Source organism: Drosophila teissieri, chromosome 2R (genome assembly GCF_016746235.2).
Source record: "Drosophila teissieri strain GT53w chromosome 2R, Prin_Dtei_1.1, whole genome shotgun sequence".
Taxonomy (NCBI): Eukaryota; Metazoa; Arthropoda; class Insecta; order Diptera; family Drosophilidae; genus Drosophila; species Drosophila teissieri.
Window position 1 is genome coordinate 14,629,378 of NC_053030.1, and position 25,838 is coordinate 14,655,215.

A 25,838-nucleotide genomic window follows, 5' to 3' on the forward strand; every position below is an offset into this window, starting at 1 on the left:
GAACTAATATCGGTAGAAAGGGCGCCATTACTTGAATTTGTGAAAAATAATTTAATAAATAAATTAATAATAAATGATTGTAAACTAACTTTTTTTCTTGTAAAAAATATATATTTTTTTTTAATTAACGTTAATGGATTTGTAGATTTGCTGGAAAATTTGTCTGTTGGTTAACTAGCTTCGTCAATTTCCAGCTCTCGCTTCCTTTTGTATCTCTCCGGTACCTGGCAAGTCTTCAAATGACGGTTAAGGAAACCCTCATACTTGTACTTTCTCCCACAGCGATCACAGCATAAATCGGCCTTTCTCTTCTTCGGCTTCTTCTCCGCCTCCTGGGTCTTCAGCCTTTGGACACATTCGTCGCAGGCATATCGACGGCTCACTTGGCCAGGTCTAAAGCAGGCCAAGAACTCCTTGCGACAGAAGAGGCAATTGAAGAGTTTGGTGATGGTGTATGCCCCTTCGTAGGACTCATCCTTGGATTCTCGTGGTATCAGATGGCTCTCCAAATGGGTGCGATACTCCAGCTCCGTCTCGAACATTACATGGCACGATCCGCAGGTGCGATTCATTGATGGACTGCTGTGCTGGAGCCTGTGGCTGATCAGGGCTGCCACCGAGGAGAAAGTTTCCTTACAAATGCTGCATTGCAACTGGGGCACGGCCGGGCCATCCTTCATCATCCATGCAAAGCGTCTTTCGCAGGCCATCAGATGAACCTTGTAGGCCCCGCCCGTGCGGATCCCATTACAGCAAAACGGACAGTGGAAGAGCAGCGTGTTGGCCTCCGGGAAAAGTTCTGGCTTTCGCTCCAACAGGGGTTCAACCTTTGTTATCGGCTCCAAACAGGGAGCCACGTACACCTTGGTAACAACGCCATTTTCCTCCTGCACCGACAGCAGAGTAGCTGGTTCCAGGTCCTCGGAAATCCAGTCGCCAGCACTTGTCATGATGCTTTGTGGGTTCCGGTGGGTTCTTGTGTTTCGACAGGAAGAAGGGTAAAAAGAAAGTGAGAAAGTGGCCTGTCATTGTCATTGAAAGATGGAAAGTAATAGTCGATACCCGATACTCGGAAACTGTCAGGGCTGGCAAAAAAAGAAAGCTGCAACGCGAAAAGTATGCTTCAAAAAAGTGAACTTTTTGAATTTATCCAGGCAATGAAATTCGAATTCCAACGCTTTTCGCCGCCGAAAGTAGTTGTTTTAAATGGATCACGAGTGCTGGCAGTTGTAAAATTTCTCTTCACATGCCTTTGCCGTAATGGAGTTTATGGAGTTCTAACCACCTATGTAAAAACCAAACTTTACTGACTAAAATGAGCAAATGCCATCCATTCTATTAGTAGCAAGAACTCACCATAAGATTCTATGGACAATATTCGAGGCTCTTCCATGATTTTCTTTTTACTCAGTTCTAAAAGTGGTTAGTACTATATAAATCCTTTCTTGAAGAACATAGATTGATGTCCATAAAACTGATTGTTTAGTTTAGAGACGGGTTCGTCAACTTTGAACTCTAAAATGCAGGAACATGTCTTTCGAGTGCCCGTAATCCCCGCCCAACTTCTGCCATTGTGGTAAGCTCCGGATCCCTGCTTTATGACACGCGTAATGCGAGTCAAAATATGCAATTAAACAAAAACTTCTTGACTGGAAAAATATTTGCATAACTTGGGCAAACAAATGTCGGAGCACGTCGTCCTCGTCACCAGTCGACAATGCTGAGTTGTTGTTGAACTTGTCATTACACACGCACAACCAGGGGAGTACCAGTCATCAGCGCCACCCACTAACCACCCGGACTCCCAGCAATCCAGCCACCCACTAATTTACCCATCCAGTGGGGGTGGTGCTCTCGCCAAAGTGTGGATTAATGGCTGGGGTGGTGCTGCTGCCAGAAATCAGCGCTCGTAAAATGTACGTAAAATTCATTAAGCGCAACAAAAGACGCTGGCTGGGCGGAGGAAAACGGGCAGGTTGGGCGAAAAAAGGGGGCGGCTGCAATCGCTTAGAGACAAAGCCCTGCATAGTTGATAAGGCGCGTCCTTCGCGGGGGTGGGGAGGTGGGTGGAGCTGGGGGTGTTTAGTTGGGTGCCTGGGTGGCTTGGCACTTGTGGTGCCCTCGAGTGCCTCCTGCCAAGTCAGGCGTCAAGCCGCAACGAGAGCAACCAATTTTTGTCATATCAAAGGGTCCAGCATTATTGTTGCGCCATCAAGACGGCGATACACTAGCAAATAATTTTCTATAAATATTAAACAAAATTTTCATAAATTTTAAACAGCTTGAAGCTAGGAGAATATTTTAAAATGGGAATTACTATTCTTGAATGTACTATACCCTATAAGATTGTAATTCTGGGTTAAAGCTATTTTTAGTAGTATTCCAGCGCCCAAATAAAATAAGCTCCAGATAAACTTACCCGCAGATAAACTAACCCCCAGATAAATTCACTAACTTCGCAGCATTTTTTTGGAGTGCTTCCCGCACACTATCCGCCCACTTTCAATATCCTTGAGCTCTTGTGCAGCGAGGCGCTGCAATTCAGCGCTCCTTAAGTGGCCCGACATTGTGGCAGATCCTCTGCAGTCGCACTCCCAGCTCCCAACTCCCGGCTGCCAGATTGCCGCATTCCGCGCCCTGCATCCCGAATCCCGCATCCCGAATCCCGCATCCCGCGTCTCGACTCCTGCCGACTGACAGATTAGCGTGTTGACATTAAGTTTGTCCTTTGGTGTGTAGGCTAACATATGGCCTTTAGGTGGCTTTAAGTATCGAGCGCATTCAACTATAGCTCCAGCTGCACATGCAAATGCTGATGGAGCCACGCATTACAGCATGTTGCGGTCGCTCCTGGTGGGCGTGACGCCTGGCCGCCCGCCTCTCTGCTCCTGGCTCCTATCTGCTATCTTCCGAATCCCGGATGATGGCTCCTGTGGCATGTAATGAGTTTTCCATTGCCCCGCACACGGTGCATCAGGTTTCCTGTACCTACATCACCGCTGATTTGTGCGGTTGATAATTGGGCGCGCGGTAATGTTGGTAATTACCGTCTTTCTGTCCACCGATATCGGGATATTGACGGCCATTGTCAAGGGCGCGTTTTATTTGCAGGACCAAATCCTTTACAACGAAACGTTCGACAAACAGAATTAAGCCAAAGGGAAAATCTGGCAACAAAAAGGGTGAAAGCGTTGGCGAAACATTAGCGAACAATGGATATTGACATTGTAATGACAGCAGACGACATACCGGTATATACTTTCGAAAGGCTTAAATTAGTTTGAATACATTTATGTATTTGATTGTCATTTAAAGTAGTAACTCTATGTTTAATTCTTGACTCTGAAAAGTAGTGTAAAACCTCACATCTTAGATAAGTTTTAGTTACTTTTTCAATGCAAACTTTAGTTACACGACAGTGTCTGGATGAAATGGAAATTTCGGTGAAAAACTATCGAAAGCTAGTTGAAAATGGCCGGGAAAATAAAACGCTTGCGGCCAACGCTTTCATGTCGACCATAAAAATAGCAGACGCATAAAAAATTAATAAGCGGTGGTCAGTCGACGAGGACGAGGACGACGCATTGCCGTTGTTCCTGTCCGTGGCATAAAAAGAAAACCCTTGTGTCCTGCAAACGCCCCTCAATCCTTCCCCGCACCCCCACTATTGTCGACTGTGGCAGACATCATTAATGCATAATTCAAGCGTTTGGCAGTTTTGTGCTCGATGCTTTCAATATTCAATTTGAATGCCGCCCAAAGCGATTCGAAGCGGTTTTGTGTCTGCAGCATTGTTGTCCCTATTCGTTGTTGTTTTCTGCCCCATTTTGTTTTCGTCTTCGCTTTCATGCTCGCTTATTTACTTGACCGCCCCCCAATTTCCACGCCCAGTTTTCCGCTTTTCCATCAGCGTATACTACCTGCTGCATTATTCAGACGCCTCGACTCGGAATCGAACAAAATGCATGGTAAACAATTTCCATTGGCAAAGTGGTGGGGGTCGAAGGGGGCGGAGACAATGGCCGCTTAGTCTCGTCATCTTGCTGTTGTTTTTCCGACCGGCTTTTCTCCATTTTCCCGTCACCATCAATCGAGGGTCTTACAGCCACTGGCAACGAATTGGAATAGGAATTTATTTAGCTCAAAAACAAAGTAAATACGAAGTGCCTCACAATTCACTAATTGCCACGTTTATTTTGTAATTGCAAATATCCATAAAAATACAAAATTAATTGGCAGTAAGCAATAATAATAGCATATGCCCATGCCCATGGAAAATGTTTTATATATTTTTAAGAATTGTTTGTATTTGTACCATAAATATTCAGTTTCATCACCAAAAATATAAACCAATGGTTTCAAAATTAAACCTAAATATTATTGCTAAAATAATGTATAGAACTTAATCTAAAATTGTTCATGGATTCAAAAACAAGTGAACTTGCTGCACGCCTTCAGTGCTATTATTTTGGCCGCTGCTGTGCGTCCTGCATGCGTTAGTTGTTTATTAAATATAAATGATTGTCACTTGCGGCATGTTGCTGCCGTGTCCCTTTTGAAGTAAAGCGAAATGTTGATGGCGATGATTGCTCGAATTTCATTTGGCCAGAACATGGCTGCAGGACATCGAAGTCCTTATTGCGATTCCATGCTTGGACTGCAATTGCTGGCGATTTCCCACCCCCCAACCCCCCACAGGCGACCACATGCGAGGCACTTTTCTTTTAGGCGGGCGCCGCTTTGACAAGTCATGCAATTGATATGGATACTGGCCATTTGCTCGTCATAAATGTGGATTGTCACGACGGCATCCCGTCATCGAAGTGGAGTTCCTACACACCCGCTGATCCACCGCTGTGCAATCATCGTCAATCGCCCGATATTGACCACAAAATGCCATTAAAAAATAATTACGCATTTTAATTGGCATTTAGTTGGGGCAAAAAATTAAGTGCGCTCAACATAAAATGTGATTACACCCGTTGCACATAGCGAAAAAAGGGGAAAAAGCAATCGTGGGGATCAGCGTGTTGAGCAATTAACTTTCAATCGTATTGATATGTTTGATGACATGGAGTGCTTCAAAATCCTCTGAGATTTTAAATAGGTCTGCACCACGCTGTAACTTAAAAAACCCAGGAAAATCATCGTGAACATCTGTTTTGTGAATTTAGAGACCATTTCCATGTGGGTTGTGTTTGACTTTTAGCAATTCGCTTAGTTATGATTTGTATGCACTTAATTTCATGTTAAAAATCTATTTGTAAGTGGGTCACATTAAAATGGAAACCAATTAATAAGTACTGCATTTTTCATCGAGATAAATAATAAAGTGATTTTATTGGCAAAACGATTAGGTTTTTCATCTCGTATTTTCTTAAAAAGGGTATTCTGCCAACAATTTTTTTTGTCGCTAATTACATTAACGCTTTTTTTTCGAAGCTGGATGAAAGTAATTTGAAGCTGCATGTGTCACTTGATGCATATCGAAGTACCTGATTGCAGTTGGCACTTAAAAATCAATTAACAGCGGCTGCGGCACAAATAATTCCAAATGGCCGGGCTTCCAAATGGACAGCTTTTCAATTGCGTTAGTGGAAAAAGACGGGTAATTGTACATTTTTACCGGAAAAACTTTACATACCTTGTGTTATACATTTATGCGGCAGCTTTGGGGCACCTCAAATGGTGTGGCAACATGGCAGGCTCCGCCGGCAGGATATTCCGACCTTTGCAACAATTGCGTGCTCAACCCACCGAACCGCAAATACTCCACCTCTCCACCTCTCCACCACTCCGCCCGGAGAACAACACTAATTGCGGTATTAAAATAAACTACAATTGCAAATGGCGCATTTTATTCGAAGTCAACAGGAGGGGAAGGTCCTTGCTGGCCGCAGTCGGTGGTTATTATTTGCTGCAGTGGCTGCATTTGCTGCATTTGCCGCTGTTTGTGCTTGCCATTTGCATTGTTGCCATTTCCGCTGGCTGGCGCATTTTTCTATGTAATTGTGGTTCCGTAATGTGTGACAATTAAGTCCAGTTCGTGGAAATCTGTGGGCCGAAAAGCTGGCCAGCGAGCGATAGCGGCTAAGATGGCCAGCGAAGATGGCCAAAAAATCAGCTCCACAATGGGCGCTTCACCCCGTGGAAGTGACTCTTTTCATAGGCCTTTCGTATGCCATAATCATATTTAAGGGTTTCCTGGAACATTCGTGCGACTGCAACCTCAATTGCAATTGCAATTGCTGTTGAACAGTTGGTTAGCTGGAGTCGTCCGCCACTTTTCCGCCATCTGCCATCGTCCAACGTCCAAAGTCCAACGTCCATTGCTACCATCGTTTCTCTGTTTGGTTGAAAACCACAAATTAAGCAGAGAAATCCTTGCCGTGCATGCCAACGATGGCGCCCAGGGAAAATTCCAACAAAAATGGAAACATTTCCTATCGACTATGGACTACCCACTAAAAATAGCAATGACACATTTCCACTTTCAATTTACTATTATTTATTCCCAGTGATTCAACAAGGTCTGGTACAGCCAAGGCATATAGCTCGTGAGATCCAAAAATGAGCTGAAGCCATCGCAATTTCCTGTAACACAGCTGGCTATCCCAAACCTGAAAAGAGGTAATGCCTTTTTAAAAACCATTTAAAATATAATAATTAATCGGTTGAAGTTGCAAGTACGAACGCTGGGCAATCAGTGAGCCGCCACATGCGAATCTCTCATTTCGAATCAAGTTAGCCATCCACGGGCTCCTTCGAGCATCCTGACCACCAATAACCCTCATTCCGTTCGGTTCAATGCATTTGGAATCCAATAACGTTGAAGATCCCTGATTGCCAAGGCTTAGGATTACTATGAAAGTCAGCAGAACGATCGCAGGCGTCATTTCAAGTCAAACAGCAGTGTAAAACTGATTTCACTTAGTAAAATTTATGAAAATTAAAAGTTGGATGCTCAAAAAGTGCAATGAAACCGATTAATAGGAACTGTTACAGAAGAATTTACAAATAAAACGGGGAGATCACGACTTCTAAAGAACTGACACTAACAAATAGAACTTTGATAAGGGGGTGCTTTTCATAAACCAAAACAAAAGTTGTTTAAAGTGGATAATACTCGTATGTTCAACTTACACACATTAAACGAGAGCTGTTATGTTTGCTAGTAATACTTAATGAAACAGATAAGTGAGTAACAAATTGTTATAAGATGATTGATAAATTATAAGTTTTATATATTTTTTTTAAATTTTCATATCTTAATAAAGAACTTCATAAAGCAGCATTAAAATGGGCATGCCTTGGGGCTTACAAATGAATGGGTATTAAAAAAATACAAACGCAGGCGAGCGCCCACAAACATGCAACATCCCGACCGCAATGTATTACGAGGGGCGTGGCAAGTCTGGGCAGCCAGATAAATGCCCGTTGCTGCTGCTGTTGCTATTGCTGTTGCTGCCATTGTCGTTGCCATGTTGCCACGTTGCATGCAAACAAGTGCAGCACACACACACACACACTCTCACAGACTGGCAACACAAAGACACGGACGCTGACACGCTGGTGCCCGCACGTCAGCGCTCGTGCGTTTATTTGCCGTTTCCGCTTCCGTCTGTCGTCGTGGCCGTCATCGCCGCTGCTTCAGAATCCGCAGCCCCAGCCCTCCACTGCCCTCCACTGCCCAGACCCCTAGACTCCCGACCATTCCATTGCGGTCAATTGCAGAGCTCAGATTGCGCGTTAATAAGTTGCTGTTGCACTGCTGTTGCAACTGCTGCTCCTGCTGCTGCTGCTGTTGTCACTGCCGCAAGGACTTTGCATGTAATGCACTTGGAAGTATCACGGTTTCCGTAATTTCCATAGGTCCCATTCAGCCATTTCCAGAATGGCAACATAGTCAACTAGTCAACGGAGCTCCTATCGCCATCTGCAACATGTTGCTGCTACAGAGTGGCAACTACAGCAGCAGCAGCAACAGCAACACCAAGGGCATGAGTCGATAGCATCGGCAAAGTAGCAACACAAAGTTGTTGTCCCCGTCCGCCGGGGAACAGATTCTCGTGTCTCCTCTCGACTTGGCTTGAAGTTTTTATGTGCCCGTCCAGAAACTAATAACCGTAATGCTTAACGTTTATTGAAAACAGGTGGCCAGGTGGGGTGCCACACTCTGACTTGGCCAGAAACCATGCTTCACAACACATTCCAACATATACATACCCATATGCCACGGCAGCAGTCGGACAGTTCATAAATATTTCCAGCAGCTCCACGGATGCAACTTTTTGGCGTCGCATTTAATGAAGCAGCCACTGGCTTGACCAATTCCCTGTCCTTATGGCCAAGGAAATCAAGAGTTTTCCAAAGCAAAAGTTTCCCACCGACTGTCTGGCACTTTTCCTTTCGCCGCTGGAGAATAGAGGTTTCTAAGTTGTCTACAAGGAAAAACACTTGTGCTTACAAAATACAATGAATAAGATTTAGTTTAAGGAGACTTGGAGTAAACAGCAATTATAGTTATAGTGTTGAATTTTGCAATTTGCATATTAGACATTTTATTTAGAAATTTCAAATTTCAAATTTCAATCTTTTCATAAACTTGCAAACACTTCTAACAACATTTTTGCGCGCAGTGCACTAAGGAGATGCTTGTGGTCATCTACAAATGCCGGCCATATATTATGCATGGGCTGAAGGGAAAATGATCAACAAATGATTGACATCAGAGCTGCCCCTACACTCCGCCCACCCTCTCCCTCCCACAATTTTCCCACCCGCCAGCAGAGGAAGTTGCGTTTTCCGGGGGGCAAAACTTTGGCAAAGTGAAAAACTTGCTGTCAGCATTAGATAAGCGCCACAAGTTAATAGACTTGTAAAACACACACACTTCTCTCCAGTGTTGACCCCTCGAAAAAAACCTTGGCTACGGCGGGGTGGCATTCATGCCGAAAGAGGAATTTTATTTATTTGTTTGTCGTTGGCATGTGGCGCGTGTTCCGTTTGGTTTTGCCGCCACCCTCCCCCGGCCCACTGCATAAAAAATAGTGATATAAATAAAAATGTTATATACGCCCACTCCTGCGAAAGGGGGCGGGGCCGTCGGCAGTCGACTGGCGGCTTATCAGCCAACTAACAATTTAGGTTGTCAACTCGAAGGGCAGCCGGAGATGTCTATCGTCGTGGGTTGGTGGGTGTGGTGGGTGCAAAACTTTACTGTTTAACTAGACTCTTGCTTAATTTGAGCGTCTGCGGCTAGCCTAGCCCCTTTTGTTTGATCTCTGACCGGGTCAAAGTTTAGCTCATCAACAAATGATCCATGGATGTTGCTGATGTTCTTGCTGCTGCGGGGGGGCGGAGTGATTGACAGCCCACTTCCGTTTCCTCCGGCGGCGGCCGAGTGTAAATGTGTGCGTGTGTGCGTCAGCTTATCAACTGTTGTAACTTTCCAAGTCGATTTCAATTAATCAATTGTCAAAATACTTGACAGCTGAATTTATAACTCATTTGGAGCAGCACTCCCAAGTGAAAGGGAAGCAGGCGACAGCAGGATGTTGCTGCGGCTGCTTCTACTGCTGCTCGTGTGTTGCACAGTGTAGGTTGCAAAGACTAGACGAGAAAGCTGGCAACTCAGGTCCAAATCGCCATGACAAGTGTACGAATGCAATCACAGAGGCGTGGCATCTTCATGCACTCGATGTATGTGCTGCCACGAATGTTGCCACTGTTGTTGCTGCTGCTGCTGCTGCTACCGTTGACATTGCCATGTCATCACTCTCGCTCAGACGAGTCAGTCAAGTTGGAGGCAACTCGCCGGGCGCCCCTATCCGCGTCCATGCTCACCCGGGGTTTATGCTCTGTTATTTACAATAGCGCATTTTTACACATATTTTTTCAAAGTCAACAACATGATTTTCGCAGTCTACGCTGCGCGACGTGTGCATAAAACCCAAACACAGCAGCAACACGAGTGCGGCGGCAGCAGCAGCAACAGGGAAACAACATTTACATTTTAAGTAGTTTTTAAATCGCTGCAGACAAACGTCAGCGTGTTGACAATTTATCATGCTCCCGCTCCTGCTCCTTTGCTTGGAAGTGGGTGGCAGTGGGTGGCAGTGGTCGGTGGGGGTGCTCAGTGGGTGGTGTTGGGTGGGTGCGACGTGATACATCCGGCACCACCCGTCGCGCTAAGGCCAGTGCAATTTTTGATTGATTGCTGTCAGCTGGCGGAGTGTTTAAGCACAGACTGCAACTATAAGCACTGCAACGTATTTGCCAGGCGGAAGTAAAGTAAATTCGGAAAACTCCGACTCCGCCAACTGCTCTTTGCGAATTTTCCTTTTAATTAATTTAAGGCCGAATGCAACTTATTGATTTATGCGCAGGCCTGCAAATGAGGCTGAAAGGCGCCAGCGGCGGCTGTGTCCACTTAAGGCAAGAATACTCAATTAGCTGCGAATGCGGATGACGATGATGACAAGCGTGCAGCTGCACTGAGCGAAAAAGCAGTTCCTTATTATCAGCAACTGCAAATGATACTTAAAACAGTGGTGAAGTTTCCGTGGTATCCCTAAATAGATACTCCTCTCTGCATACTTATTGTTTAAGTAGGTACTAATTCATCGATTAAAATTAAGTTTTATATGTGCTGTTAATGAGTTTTTCTCGGTGCACTGGCTCCATGACTCACTTCCGGCAACTCGTTAAGTTGATCACATTGCCGAGGGGTCAAGTGTCGCGACAAGTGTCAGCACTTCCTTTGCCCATCCTTTGGCTGCATTCTCACATCTTTTCACATATGCAAAATTAATTATTTGGCGGATCGCTTCTCGAGCACGGCGTAAAGTTCAAGTTTGCTGCATTTTCATGCCGGACGAAATTCAATTGAAACTTTGCAGACGACAGAGAATGCGATTGCGACAAGGCTAATTTCCGTGCTCCTGCGAATTCTCGTACTTGAATAAGTTTCCACACAGATGCCGATGCCAAAAACTTGCATTAAAGTGGATCGGTCGATGGAATTTATGAAGTGCGCGCCCGCGGCTGATTGTCCACCATCTCCTCCCCACCCACCATCCCAACTTGATTGTCCAGGAATCGAAGAATTTTTACTTTATTTGAACTCGCCTTCCCCCGCCTGTTTTTCCATCCATCTATCCATCCATCCAGTCGATGGTCATGGCCATGGCCACTTGAAGCGCATTTTCTGCGCCATTTCCATTCCGACTTCTGGCCTTCGGCTCTTGGCATCCCCTTGCCTTTTGCCGCTTTCACTGGCTTTTGCTGGTTTGATAAATTGTCTGGAAATTACAAATGGACACAGGGGCCAATAGCTTTTAGGCAAAGTTCGCAACGCTGCTCTTGTTTTGGTTTCGTTTTCGGTCAGGGGCATTTATGGTAATTTAAAATAAATGTGTGGCCCTGGAAGGAGCTGAGGATTCGCAGGCGCTTCCTGTCTATTTACGCTGATTTATGGCCGAGCATTGTTGACTCTTAATGGCAAATGTCGACAAATTTGCTTTAATGGTCAATATAACAGAGGCTGCTGCTCGGTTTTTTGATTTATGCCCCCAAAAACCCAGTCGCCTGGGATTCTCTTCTAGGCTGAAACCCGAATTTGGACCGGTTATCAGTCACTTAGCCTGAACTTCGCTCCCGAACTTCGCACCCAACAAATCGCTGAAGATGGCGAATAACAGCTGCTGGGACGCAGAGCCTCTTGGCGGGGAAAACAGGTGAGTCCTGGAAGGAAGGTCCTGCTACTTCGCGTTCCAACTGATGTTTCATATTCCTCGTGAGATAGAAGTGTTTTCTGCGAGGGTCCCCTGCTGGATGCTGTCCAGAGATCGAAAATGTTCCCCGACTGCAAACACTTTGTGGATATGAGCTGCATTTATACACCTGCCCAAACTTTGAACGACTTCGATATGTTCACCAATTGCTGCAGGAACGATGGTTCCCTGAGGTTCCTGCAAATGTTTGTGGAGGTAAAATATGAAAAAACCCTAAGAGAAGACCATTTGACTATAAAACAGGTATGATTTCTTTACAAACTTATAATTTTAGAAATATTTTCCTACTGCAGAAACACTTCAACGATCCCGGTTCGGAGCTGGAACACTGGACGCCGCCGGACTGGAAAGAAGAGCCTTCGTTTCTTGCCAGGATCGGTGACCCGGAAATAAAGAAGTTCGGTTCGGCTGTCAATGGACTTTGGAAGGAGTTGGGGCGGCGGATTAAGGATGAGGTCAAGGAGAACCCCGATCAGTACTCCATACTTTATGTACCCAATCCCTTCATCGTTCCCTCCTCGAATTGCCGGGAGTACCGCTACTGGGAGTCATTTTGGATCGTTCGCGGCTTGCTGCAGTGTGGCATGCATCAAACAGCCCGGGGCATGATCGATAACTACTTGGAACTGGTTCAGCAGTATGGTTTTGTGCCTGGCTGTGGCAGGATCTACTGCTCGGGACGATCGAACCCTCCACTCTTGATCATGATGGTGAAAGCTTATGTGGAGGTGACCAAGGACGAGCAGTACGCCATTGAAGCGCTGCCGCTGCTGGAAACCGAGTATGATACCTTCATCAACAAACACTCGGTGCAGGTGAAGGGCAGAACCATGTATCAGTATAGGGATTTCTCGGCGGGACCAAGGCCCGAGGCCTACAGAGAAGATCTGGAGTGTGTGGCAAACATCAATAGTCCTCTGTCCCGAGAGCTTATGTACACCGAACTCAAGTCGGCAGCTGAATCGGGTACGAACTTCAGTTCCCGCTGGTTTGTCAGCGCCGATGGTTCGAATAAAGGATCCTTTCGGGACACCAAAACCTCTGCCATTGTGCCCGTGGAGCTGAACTGCATCGTTTTCCGCAGCGGCAAGATCCTGGCCGAGTTCAATCGCAAAGCGGGCAATACCAAAAAAGCCGATGAGTATCAGGAAAGAGCCTGCGGGCTAGTGAGAGCCATTAGGAATAATTTGTGGAATGCCCAAGCCGGCATTTGGTTGGACTACGATCTGGTGAACAACAAGCCCCGCAACTACTTCTGCTGCACCAACTTTGCACCACTGTGGGCCCGGGCCTTTCCCTTGGTGGACACCGACAAGGTGTCCAAGGGGGTGATGCAGTATATCAAGAGCAACGAGCTGGATGCCCAGTACGGTGGGGTGCCGTACACGATGAATAAGGAGTCGGGCCAGGAGTGGGACCACCCAAATGTCTTTCCGCCCATGATGTTCCTGATCGTCGAGGGTCTGGAGAATCTGGGCACTCCGCCGGCCAAGGCCATGTCCAAACGCTGGGCCCATCGATGGGTCAAGTCCAACTATGCGGCTTATAAGTACGAGAGCTTCATGTTCGAGAAGGTAAGTAGCTGACTACTAATTATATGTATCGTTGTAATACATTTTTTATAGTAAATCTTGCCAGTATTATATACATTTTTATTTGAAGATCAAGTTTAACTTTTTCTAGATTGTCATTCAAGCTTTAGCACCTGACAGTAACGATCGGCCTTCAATAATATTTCGCACTAACATGGCAGCTTCCTAATCCGATTTTCCCACCTTGTTGCAGTACTGCTGCGAGGAATTCGGCACTTCTGGAGGAGTCTCCCCAGAACACACTCCAGTGGGTTACGGCTGGACCAACGGCGTGATCATCGAGTTCCTCTGCAAGTACGGAAAGGAGATAAGCTTGGCCGACAACAGCGACGAGGGCAGCAAGAGCAAATCAAGAGGATCAAAGACAACCGGAAAGTACGAGTACATCATTACCAGTGAGGCCAACATGGATGATCAGCCTACCAAGAAGAAGTGCGTGTGTGGGGCTCCTTCAACAGCGGCAGTCACATCGCACAAATCCACAGCCACAACTGCTACCAGCGACTTTGCTCAGCAGACACAGCCGCAGCCACAGGCGCAGAAGAAGGATGATTGCTCCTGTGGCATTGCACAGAAACAACGGTCACAGACGCAGCCAGGAGAGGATGGCAAGTGCTCATGTGGTGCAGGAGCGCAGGAAAAGTCGCAGCAGCAATTGCAGCCGAAGGAGGCGACGAGTTGTGGAAAATGTGGTTCCCAGAAACAGCAGCCATCGCAACTTCAAATGCAGAGATCTCAGCAGCAAGGACACGACGCCCAGTGTCCTTGCTCTGGAAAAGAAGCACCACAACTGCAGGGAGCCTTGGGAATGCAGCACGATCCAGATTGTCCCCTATCCGGACAACAGCAAAAGGGAGCAGAACTCATTGTCGTGCCAAGCCAAGTGCCGAAGGACGATCCCGACTGCGAGTGCTCCATGGACGACCAGCAAAAGCAGCAGCAGAAGCAACAGGACTGCATGCGGCAGCAGCAGCAGCAGCAGCAACAGCAGGAGCGCCAGAAGCAGCAACAGCTGCAATCTGAACAGCAACAGGACTGCTCCACGAAGCCTGACACGCAGGACTGCTCCAAGCATCTGAAGAAGTCTAGTGGCACCTGTGGTTGCATGGACGACGAGGACGAGCGGCTCGACGCGCTGACAGGACACTACTTTTCCGTGGCCGACAAGGACCCGGATGATTTCGATGTGCCGGAGAGTAAGTCGCCACAAAGGGAGTCGGGATGCGAGGGCTGTGGCAGGAGTGATTGTCCCGATCCTCCCCAGGAAGACAATGTTTCCAGAGCTGGAGCGAAGTCACAGCAGATGCCCGTTGAAGGATATGCTCAGCCGAAAGCATCGCAGCATGCAGCTGCCAATGATTGCAGTTGCGCGGTGGGCAAGAGTCAGAGCAAAGCGGCATCAGTCGCACCACCGCCCACCTTCATATGCCCACATTGTGGAGGCATTACTTCCGAAGCGTTCCTTTCCACCACCAATCGAACCCAGGTGCCGCAGGACGACTGCGACTCCAAGGCAGGAGGTGGTCAGTCACTCCGTGGGCTTCCCAGCAGGGGCATGCAGAGTGGTCACAGCAAGGTGGCTCCCGGCGGTGGTCCAGAGTGTGCTCCTTGCAAGGCTCACGTGACTGCGGACTTCCCACCTGGCCACGGACCAAAGCCCCTCTATAACAAGCAGTTCCCACTGGCGGATCCTGTGAGTGAGTTCGACGCGTGTCCTGCGAATCGAGGATCTGATGCGGCCAACGGCAAGAAAAAGAAGAAGTGCTGCAACTGTGACGAAAAAGAGGATGGGGAATAGATCTACGTCATCTATAGATCAATGCCGTAGAAGAACATGCGAAGGCCTATTGAACTGAAACTAAATTTTAGTGTGTCAAATTTGTGGTGCTTTTTCAAGACTCATCCGCTTGAAGGCTTAGAATAAAAAGTATTTTTAATTAAAGCATGCGTTTCTTCTTGATTTAAATATACACAATTTTATTAGAAAAGTTGCACTCGAATTAAAAACAACTCAGTTACATAGTTGATGAATTTAGTGCACTTTGTGGACTGGTCATACAAAAATACAAATTAATTGGAGCCAAAAAGTGAGGTACCCCAGTCCGAGGTGTTCCATTACATTGTTCCGGACAACTTCCGCTCCGGATATAGCAGGTACACCAATAGCTCCTCGGTGACCTCGACCTTTGAGTGGGAGCATCCATAGCCGTTGAAGGCCAGTTCATGCTCCTCCTCGTCCAGCACATAGTACAGGTCGCTGGCTAGCGCGGATGAGAGGCTCTGTCCTGGCTGAAGGACCTTGAGGGCATCTCGCCGAAACAGTTGAATGGCCAGGATCACATTTTCACTAGACCTCAGGCAGGAGTCCAACCGCCCCTGCTCCTTCGAAGGAAAGAATGCCTCGTCCAACTGGAAGAGCAGCCTTCGGAAAATGAAGCTAGCGAAGGTCTTTTGCTGGTCCTCAATCAACTGCCTGCTGCGCAAGGAACTCGGTTGCATGACTGCGAAGCCCACATAGATCATCAGTAGGAACTGGGTGCAAATGGACAAGGCCAGGACAAGCAGGAGATAATCCTCGTCGCAGTACTTCAGAATTGGTGGCTCTTTCCAGTTCAAGATTGGCGTGATGCCAACAGGCACATATCCTGGCTGCAAGGTGGCCACCAACATTGTCATCTACTCAAGGATCACCGAGTCAACGAAACCGGGGTCAAATTTGGAATTTGGATTTCACCGGGTGAGCGTAAAAGCCAACAAATCAAAACTGGGCGAGCGTGGCCTGCTCTTACATATTCGGTTTATATGATATGAAAGTTAAATAGTCTCAAAGACGTACTTTTACATCTTAAGATCTAATTTTAGAGTCATTAGAATGGCCTAACCAGATAACACCATAAAACCTTTCTTATGAGCTAAGATTTTTCCCTTAGCAAAAGCATTCAGAGAAACAACGCCTAATTTCTTCCATGACATGTCATTCACAATCCACTACGCTTATCTTTATGGGCCTGTCAATATCTTTATGACGCGCCCACCCACCCATCGATATGTACATTTGGACAAGGACACATTTTGGGGGAAAGTGAAAGTATCCTTTGACACAATTTCCGCCAGCTTCTGTCTCTGTCCCTGTCTCTGTCTACTCCACTATCTCGCTCTCTTTCTAGCTGTGTGTGCTCAGGCTTGTAATATTGGCGAACGATTCATTGATGTATTCACACATACACATATGCACACATATGCACACATGCGTTCAGCTGCTCACTGACTCATAAGCTCACCCACACAGATTCGAGCCGAAATATGCGCGCTCCATTACAAGAGAACCCCCATACCATGACAAACCTTACCATACCATGCCATGCCATAACATCCCATCCCGGAAAACCCCCTGTCGATGCGATTGTACGGCTCTGATATTATTGAAATGCCATTTTGATTGGCTTTGATGTGTGTGGATGGCTGGATGGATGGATGGGCGAGTAACGATTTGATGTTGCTAAATGTTTTATGCAGATGCTCCGATAGCAGGCAGCAGGCCATGGTTCCATTGATGTGATTAAGCGATAAGTAGTCAGCCATGAAGCATTTTGGCCACAGATATTAGTTTGTTCGCCCGGTGATTGCACTGCACGCTAATTTGATTGAATGGCCTCTGTCGACTGGAAGGGTTTGCATAAAGGAGTTAAATAGGAGCTGGAATACCACAGTCCCGATTCCCATGACCTCTCGCTTCCGAGTTCTTATCCAATTATACACTTATGGCCATTTGTCAGTGGAATGTGGGAATGTGTCAACACTGCCGCGGCACTATGTCAATCTGTGTGTGTGAGTGTGTGTCTGGGCTGCGAAATAAGAGCCGAAACCCACACCGAAAACGCCCGAAAGGAAAACCCAAGGCTGACAGGCAGACTGCCAGGCAAACAGGGAAAACTCGGGGAAAACTCAGGGAGGAAATGGGCGAGGGAATCGTAACCGCAACCGAATAACCGAGTCATATCACAGACGTGCAACTGAGCAGCACTTGATGATGAAGAATGTGAGCATCCTTGGCAGCGCCTGCACATGCCACTTGAGGCACTGAGAAAAACACTGTGCACCAGACAAGCTAGAGTTGGGTCTTCCTCAAACGAAATAGGTGAATCAGCCTGGCGCGATATAAATCAAAATATCATAGGCAGGTGTCCAGAAGTTTAAATAGAAAAATAAATATATAAAACACCTAGCCAATGGGCAACTATCCACTTCGTAAAAACTTTTGTTTAATGTATTCCCAGAGTGGGCAAACCGAGTCCCCAGTCAAATGGCAGTGATGAAATGCAGAAATGCTGTAGCTCATCAGTCTTAGGGAGTACGACTCCCGATCTCTCCGCCCATCCGTTTCAAGTCCTTCGGCGGAAATCCCCTCTTGATTATAAGTTTGACGCACCACAGCCTTTAATGTGGATTCCGCGACTAGGACTGAAGGACTAGAGAACTGGGAAAAAGTTGCAGTCTAGCAGACTTGGCAGACTGCTGAGTTGCGTTTCCAATTAGACTCTGGGCGAATCATTTGCATGTTATTGACTAAATTAAGTGGCAAGCTAAAGTTGTAAAAATATGCGAAATTGGCCAGCAGACGAGCAGACGAAACACAAAGCAAACTATGCGAATCCAAATGAATTGAAATGAAATGAAACGAAATGAAATGAAATGAAATGAGACCGAGCTGAATGAAATGGAGAGGGATTTTGGCTCAGTTGGCATAATATCGGATGACAACAGTTCAAATACCTTCACTTTGAACTGCCGAAAACTGAACTGAACTGAGTTGTCATGCTGAGAATATCCAAATATCCAAATAGCCGAGTTGAGTCTTTGTTTGGCTGCAAATTGAAATTGAAATTTGCATGTTTGCCACCAGAAATGTTTCAATTATTCGCATGCACAAATGAATATAAAATCGAAACAAGCGGCAGGAGCAGCTGCAACAACAACGAGAAATCTGTCATATGTCAAACTTTGCCATATTTAATTTCCTCTTTGCGAAATTAGTTTTTCCTCATCCGAAATTTGTTTGCCGATTTTTTCTCCATTTTCTCCGTTCCGTTCTTCTCCCTCCCCCTCTCTCCATATAAGTCTTTTTTTCGGTCCGCCCCTCGCACACGACTGCAATAATTCATGTTCAAAACTACAAATTGAGTCATAAACAACTTTTGATTTCGCATATGGCAGTCATGTCCTCCGGTTTCTGGGGGGTTGTGTCTTATTTTTTATATTTTCCTTTTTCTGCTCGGCGTTGCATACTTTTTGGGGTGCATTTGGGGATCGGCATAGAGCGGGGTGCGTGAGTCGTGATCGCGGCGGTCGTGACACGATGAACATTTTCTTTGAGTTAAAAAAACTTTTTCTTTTTTTCTTTTCAGTTAGTTGAAAGGTTTTATTTATTCTCTAGCCGCAGCATTAAAGCCTGAGGAATTCAGATCCATACGTGATCAAAGCTTGATTCTATTATATTGTAATGTGGGTCTAACCTAGTTAACCAATTATAACAATATCCTACATTTAGAGCTGAAGGATTCCTAGATTCCTGTGCTATTCTTAACAAACTGTATTTCAAGTTATTTTCAGACCACATTAGGCACATGCCAAGTGAAATGTGTAGTTTTTGAGCACCACTGGTGGGATTTGCCGGAAGTGCCCATTGTGTTCTAGTTGACCTTTTTAAAAATGCAAGCGCTGCCTGCAGTCGCTCTCATTAAAAACAAAAGATTAAATCCTGAATGTGTGCTGTGTGCATACATACATACATACATATATAGTGTATAGACGCACAAAACCGCTTAATTCATAATTTAACTGGGCGCACTTTTAGTTGCGGCTGGCGGGAAAAACAAGAGCCGAAAGTTGAAAAACCATTTAAAAAGGTATGCAAACAATGTTTGTCCGTCTGCGTTTCTGGATGTCGGCATGTCTGGATGTTTGGGCTTACTTATGTATTTCGCTCGTTATGATTTATTTCGAAATACTCTGGCCACATTCAGACACCAGCGGCAGAAAGCCCGAAAACCCGAAAACCCAAAAAGCTTTGCCGCTTAATTTCATTAAAAATTTATGAAATAAAGGCACAGCCGGGATGGCGTATTAAAATTTGATAGTCTGCTCCGTGTGCATGTGTGTCTGTTGTTCTCTTTTTAATTTTTTTTTTATTTTTACTTGCGAGTGTGTGTGTGTGCGTGTGTGGGTGCCTGTCTGTGTGCGAGTGCTCCATGCGTCATTGTTAATATTGTGCTGCGGTTTTTACGCCAAAAGTCACCGATGGACGAGTGGACGAGTGGACGGACGACACGAAGAGAAAAAATGTGGCCCGTCTGTGTGCACTTTATTTGATGGACTTGTTTATGAGCCATTTCCATGCCTTTCGAAATCCGAATGGCATGGCCATCCCATCTGGATGCAGCACCTTGATTCTCGCTTTTATTAATGTTTATTGCATTTCGAGCGTTTAATTTGATGTCCGCGTCCAAGTTGCCAAATGATGAGACGTTAAATGGAATTGCAACTCGAGTTGTCCTTATCCGACCGGCGAACCAATTTGCAAATGCACACGAATTGCGGTGGTCGACGACGCACTTTTCCCCTGCTCATATTCCTTATTTCATTTTTATACGTTTTTACTTTTGTTCCGTATTCCCTTCGTTTTTTTTTTTTTTTCGGCCAGAAATTGCATTTTTAATATCCTTGGCAAGGATCGCTGGCTGTCATGGGTAATGAATGCGCTGGCAAACAATTATTTTTATATGACTGCTGGCTGCGACAGGCGGCTGTCTCTTTGCCGCTCTTCTGCAGAATTCTCCAGCTCCAGCTCCAACTCCTTCTTCTTCTTCGTTTTCCCCAGCTTCTTCTTGCCCGGTTGCCAGCGGTAACGGTAACTGCACATAAAAGCCCCGTTACATACTTGAGAAGTTACAAGATGTCATTTCGGCATCCTGCAATATTCATAACTGCCACACTGCTAGAAAAGGGGGCGGGCACTTCCAATCAATAAGATACTTTTAATAATTACAAATCATGTAGTTAAACAAAGAATATACTTTCCGTCGAATTTTACTTTAAGAACCCTCTAAAAGTATCTTTTAGATAAAATGTCTTTAAGATATTCTGTACAATTTCTTAATTTCTAGCCATGTAGAATCATCAATGGTAATGTCACACTTAACATAAATTTATGATTTTTACGCTTACAAACTAGGGCGCACTGCAATGCTTCCTCATTTGGGAGCCACCAAACGCACAACACCTGCTGAACAATGGCGCACAATGTTCTAGTCACACTTGCCGCGCTTGCAACAGTGACACTCATTAGATTAGCGCTGATTGCGCAACCACTCGACCTCATCGCACCACCCAACCACCGAAGGACCCACCTACGTATGTAAGTACAAAGGGGTTTTCGCCAAATGCTGACAGCTGTGTGGCGACAGCGCTTGGGGAACGCCCTTAAAAAGGCCTTGGGCACACGGATGTGTTGGTGGGTGGGGCAGTGGGCTGTGGGTTGTGGGTGGTGGTTTGGCTGCATTGATTGTTTTTGCCACTGGTAATTTGAAACTTTAAAATATTTATGATTTATGTTTAGTTTCCTTCAGACTGCTGGGGGTGACAAAAGGACACGAGATCGCTGGTAAGCCAGGACACCCTCGAAAATTCTGTGGCCCGTGGGCGATGGGCGGTGGGCGTTGGGTGTTGGGCAGGAGGGGGGCGTGGCCATGGCGAATGCTGGAAAATTTTTCATTACACAGCTATGCAGTCGCGCAATAAGCAAGGCAGCAGAAGTAGAAACCCAAAGAGGAGTGACATCTAATGGAGTCCGCAAATTTTGCATGAGCGGCTGGGATGAGATGGGATGGGATGGGATGGGGATTCACTGAGAGATTGGCCAAAATACTTGGCACGTGCTGGGGGGATGGGGGCTTTTGCGCTTCAAGTAATGCTGAATTGAGTTGTCAGTTGTGCGAAAAGTTGCGTTTTATGAGGGTGGTTGATGTGCGGGGCTTAGGGGAAAGTTGGCAAGACTCGCATTAAATATTAATAAAAACGCTACCTCGGGGACTTGCAGGTAACTGCACGTCTGAGGTGGATTTGGAGGTGTCTCTGCTTTGTGGAGGACGTGCCTAATAAAACGCCTGCCCCGCCAATTTCCATCGTGATTTGTCGGCCTTCTAATCCCGAATTTCTAATCTAAAAATCCCTCGAATGACTCCGAAACGCGAGAACGGGGTGTCTTTTTCGCCCATATTCTGCACCCCAAAATATTCTGGGAAATGTGCGCATTTTTCACTAACAATTTATTATCAACCACTTAGGATCGCTATAAGCGATAGTCCATCGAGGCTTATTAGATTTCAAACAGTGAGTATGAAACGACCAAACCCCCATTTGCCCAGCCCCCTTGAAGTGGAATATCTATGACAAGTGCAACAGTGCGACGACAAGTGGAATCAACCCTTGGTTTTCCTTTGGCGGGGTGTGGAAACTTTTATAGACCGTCAGAATGATATATGCATGCCAATATTATGACAGCAGCAACATAACTGGCAACTGTTGAAATATGCCCTGGGCCACCAGAACCGAAAACGAAATCGAAAAAATTTCAATGGAGGAATAAGTTTTTGGAAACGCTTAGTTGGAAATACTCTACTAAAGTTTCAGCTTTGGGGGAGTTTGGAAATTATGCTTACATATGATTGAAGTATATGCTTAGGAAAATTAATACAATTCAACTTTGTGGTAGCATGGCTAAAATATTTAAAACTGTAATATAATCTTTTGATAATAGCAACTAAGTTACTACAGAAGTTCAAGTGGCATATATTATAGCCTAGCACATTAGTTCTAGGTCATATATAGCTAATAAAATACGATTGAGAAATGATCAGTTATACTTCTTTAACATTCCTGATTACCCTGCCATTTTAGGGTATCCGCACAAAGGAGAAACGAGAAATGGCAAATCAGCAGCAACAACTCATCGACGACGATGGGCGTAAAGTTACGCGCGCATATGTAAGTGTCTGACTTCCGTTTCCGCTTGACAAGCTACGATGCTGCCATATCCCGCTGGGGGGTGGCTTCCTCTCCCCTCCCCTCCCACACCACTAAAAACCCTACAACCCACAGAAGTTGGAGTTGAGTTGAAGTTGTTGTCATGTTTGTCAGAGGTTGGGGCTATTACATTTTACTTTTCATATTTGCCAGGAATAACCGTGAAATTGTTTTTTCTGTCTAGCCCGCCCCTCGCAAAGCACATAAGTGTGTGTGCGTGTGTCAACTACCCCTTTGTCAATTTCAGTGCTGAAGTATGTGCAAAAAGCGCTGGTGAGCTCGAGAGTGGGGGGCAGTTGGAAAACTTTCATCTATGCCGCCTTGGGCCACAGCAAATGGCAAGGGATTCGTGGATTGGATAACCGGGGTTATGAGTGCGGCGGGGGAGGGGCGGTAAATGCTATTTAAATATATACATTTTAATAAGCTCTTTTCGGCCCTTTTGTTGCCGACCACCGGCGTAAGTAAGTAAGCCTGTTATTTGATATCGATTGCTAGACAACTAATGCGAGCGGGCAGTCGTAATTTTTGTAAAATATTTCCGCCTGCTTAGCGCACACACAATTAAACTCAATTAAGCGGGCATATTTAAACATGAAATTGCTGCATCGCAATTGGCAAATATGTACACGGATTGACGCCACCAAAAAAAAAAGAAAAACAGGATAAAAATGGAAAAAGGGAAAAAGCTAAAGGGAAAATAACAAAGAAGGAGCTCAATTCCCCAGAGTGGCTGCATCACCGAGGGATAACAAGGGTAACGAGAGGACTCAACAACGCAGCCAACGAACTTGAACCGCAATTTTTATTTGGCAATACATGCTAAGACATTTCCGTTTTACCCCAAACATACCTTTTTGGCCCACGTTTTTTGGCTACTTTGTTGCCGCAACCCTCATGAATATGTAAGCACTCGCTGTGACGGCGTCCCCACGAAGATCCGTCCAGGTGGGAAGGCAACCTCGGAGTAGGTAAGCCCGTTAGCTCGGGGTGGGCTTTGCCCAGCCAAGCAAGACCAACCTGCAGCGGAGATATAGTGGCGGCAGTCTGTACTGCCCCACCAGAATCACCCGACCCACCGACCGAGACAGACAAACATCAATAAACAAGAACCGTCGCGTAAATAATGCAGCACCCGGAGACGCTGCTCAGTTCGACTGACTTGCCTGTTCGCCCGCCGAAAGTCACCAGTCACCGAGCACGCACGGATCGTCTCCGGAACTCCAGAAGTCATCTATGCACTGGAAAAAAATACCCATCATTATCATGCAATTTAAGCTATGCCATGGGCCGATGTTGCATTAGGGCAAGCCAATCTAAAAATGATGATAAATTTAAGTCTTTGTGGGCATTAATGTACTTTCATTGAAAAACTGATCTGCTTGACTCGAATAAACCTAATTGAAACTCAAAGTAGTTGGAAAGTTAAATTTCAATATCTTTGAAGTTTTAGGAAAGCTGTTTAAAATAGGAAAAATCCATTGGTTTTTCACTTAAACAAAGCATGTTTTTTGTAACATGTCAGAGCCAAAGCAAGTAAGCTGAATTCCCCATTGTGATTAGATTGGTTCTAGATAGTTTAGTTCCCATTTTCCGCCAGTGTATTGGGAGTCTAGTATTCCACCCTGTTTAAAGACTACGTGCGGTGCGCCAGACATTCAGACATTTCCCTGGTGTGCAGACTTTGGCTTGCTTGCCCTGCACTGCAATTGTCTCGGGCTTCATGCATTTTACATTTTTAATAGATTGCCTGGGATTAATAACACACGCATTCGCCCATATAGACGTCCTGGATTGTAAGGGGCTAATGGGGTCCAGGGGTTGCCAAGGGGTGCCAGGGGTGACCGCAGGTATTGGTTTTAGTTTTGGTTTCCTTGGTCGGCCCAAGGGATGCATAACACATTGCGCGGTTTACGCCTCGACGCGTGCCCCTGGAAATGGGAAACGAGGGGGGAAGGTATAGGGGGTATAGGGGGCAAATCTCTGACCGAATTGGCGGTGGTGGCAATGCGTGCAATTAGCCAAGAGTGATGGAAGGGAATCTGGCTAATGGAGGATGAGTTTGGGATACTCTAACGAATGAAACGGGGCATGGGGTAACTGCGTTCAGATGGCGGCCTAATATAAATTATCATAAAGAATCACTTTTGGTGAACACTCAAGGAATCCCTTGGAGTTAATGAACACTTAGGAAATTTCTATGGAATCGATTTTTATTAGATGACTGTTTAAGGAACTAACCTACAAGAGAACAATTATATCAAGTACATTTTTAATTACCTAATATTTTCTATTCTTGATCACACCTAACATTTTTCCCCCAATTAAAGAGCTCCCATCTCAAACTATCATAAATATATATGCTGGCATTTGTTATCCACCTCCAGGATGCATCGTTTGAGGAAAGTACCCCCATATCGTTAGTGTGTGCAAAGCTCTATGGAAATATTTCAATTTGAGGCGCATAAAACTTTCCGGGAAGAGGCAACCAACCAGGAGCCAGAAGCTCCGGCTTCGGAGCGTCAGAACTCACCCGAAAACTTTGGAATAACGCAAAATGTGCGGACAGCAGGAAAAGCGAAAAAGTACGAAGAAAGCCCAAACCAAAAAAAAGTAAGAAAAAAGTGCAAAAGAGAAAAAGTGGAAAAGTTCTCGGGCGAGTAGCCGCCGAATCCTTGTGGTCCTCGGATCCATGGGCCGCAGGTCCAAGTGGCAAAGTTTTGGCTGTTGAAGACATTAATTTGAGCCTTGATGATATTCAATTTAGGCACTCCGCTGAGACTTCTGGCACTATGCCCCCAGCCTCCAGCTCTACACACTCGCGTACTCACAATGGAGGCAGCCACTGAAAAATATGAGCTGACCTACGTAGGCAGTGTTCACTCCCACAGTTGTGGCCAAAATAATAGGTGTTCATTTCTACCATGGAAAATATGAATTACAAATAAGGCTAACCTAAAACAAACGCCTTAACACTTTAAGAATTTATTAAATGTTTTGTTTAAATGAATTTGTAATATGAATACTTAAGCAATGACAAGGAATGACTTTAACTAACACAGTACCAGTATAATTAGAATGAAACAATATTATAATTAATTATATGCTTTTTACCGCATCTGTTTACCTCAGAGACTACTTACAGGGGAAAGGGAAAACTTAGTGACAGCAGGAAAAGTCCCCAAAAATAAGAAAAACAACAGGGGCAAAATGTATTTTTTGGCACAACTTTTACATGCACTTGCCGCGTTTGTTAGCCGCGTGTTGTTCTTGTTGCCGGACCGCGCGCTCTTGTCCTGGTCAACTTTTCATGTTTGAGCTTCATTTTATTAAGTTGGCAACACTTGTACAACAGCCAGCAGCCAGCAGC

At 45.5% G+C, this 25,838-nt stretch overlaps 3 protein-coding genes across 3 annotated transcripts; 1 reads left to right on the forward strand and 2 right to left on the reverse strand.

Annotated features, from left to right (window-relative positions):
• Nucleotides 1-148: 148 nt before the first annotated feature.
• LOC122614309 (PR domain zinc finger protein 4) lies at nt 149-1,053 on the reverse strand. The gene has a single exon (XM_043788863.1). The coding sequence runs from the start codon at nt 948-950 to the stop codon at nt 171-173; it is 780 nt and encodes a 259-aa protein (XP_043644798.1). The 5' UTR covers nt 951-1,053; the 3' UTR covers nt 149-170.
• A 10,525-nt stretch (nt 1,054-11,578) lies between these two features.
• On the forward strand, nt 11,579-15,329 carry LOC122612530 (trehalase). Its single transcript, XM_043786214.1, has 4 exons — nt 11,579-11,738; nt 11,807-11,990; nt 12,089-13,369; nt 13,581-15,329. Exons 1-4 carry the CDS (start codon nt 11,689-11,691, stop codon nt 15,183-15,185), a joined length of 3,120 nt encoding a protein of 1,039 aa, XP_043642149.1. The 5' UTR covers nt 11,579-11,688; the 3' UTR covers nt 15,186-15,329.
• Nucleotides 15,330-15,367: 38 nt separating this feature from the next.
• LOC122614291 lies at nt 15,368-16,163 on the reverse strand. Its single transcript, XM_043788841.1, has one exon. It carries the CDS (start codon nt 16,061-16,063, stop codon nt 15,503-15,505), a length of 561 nt encoding a protein of 186 aa, XP_043644776.1. The 5' UTR covers nt 16,064-16,163; the 3' UTR covers nt 15,368-15,502.
• Between the last annotated feature and the right edge of the window lie 9,675 nt (nt 16,164-25,838).

Excerpts from the sequence above, each read along its gene's own strand:
- LOC122614309 (XM_043788863.1), bottom strand. The coding sequence starts at position 950 with ATGACAAGTGCTGGCGACTGGATTTCCGAGGACCTGGAACCAGCTACT.
- LOC122612530 (XM_043786214.1), top strand. The coding sequence starts at position 11,689 with ATGGCGAATAACAGCTGCTGGGACGCAGAGCCTCTTGGCGGGGAAAAC. Across the intron at positions 11,739-11,806 it reads CCTCTTGGCGGGGAAAACAG|AAGTGTTTTCTGCGAGGGTC; the intron begins GTGAGTCCTGGA and ends CTCGTGAGATAG. Across the intron at positions 11,991-12,088 it reads TCCTGCAAATGTTTGTGGAG|AAACACTTCAACGATCCCGG; the intron begins GTAAAATATGAA and ends TTCCTACTGCAG.
- LOC122614291 (XM_043788841.1), bottom strand. The coding sequence starts at position 16,063 with ATGACAATGTTGGTGGCCACCTTGCAGCCAGGATATGTGCCTGTTGGC.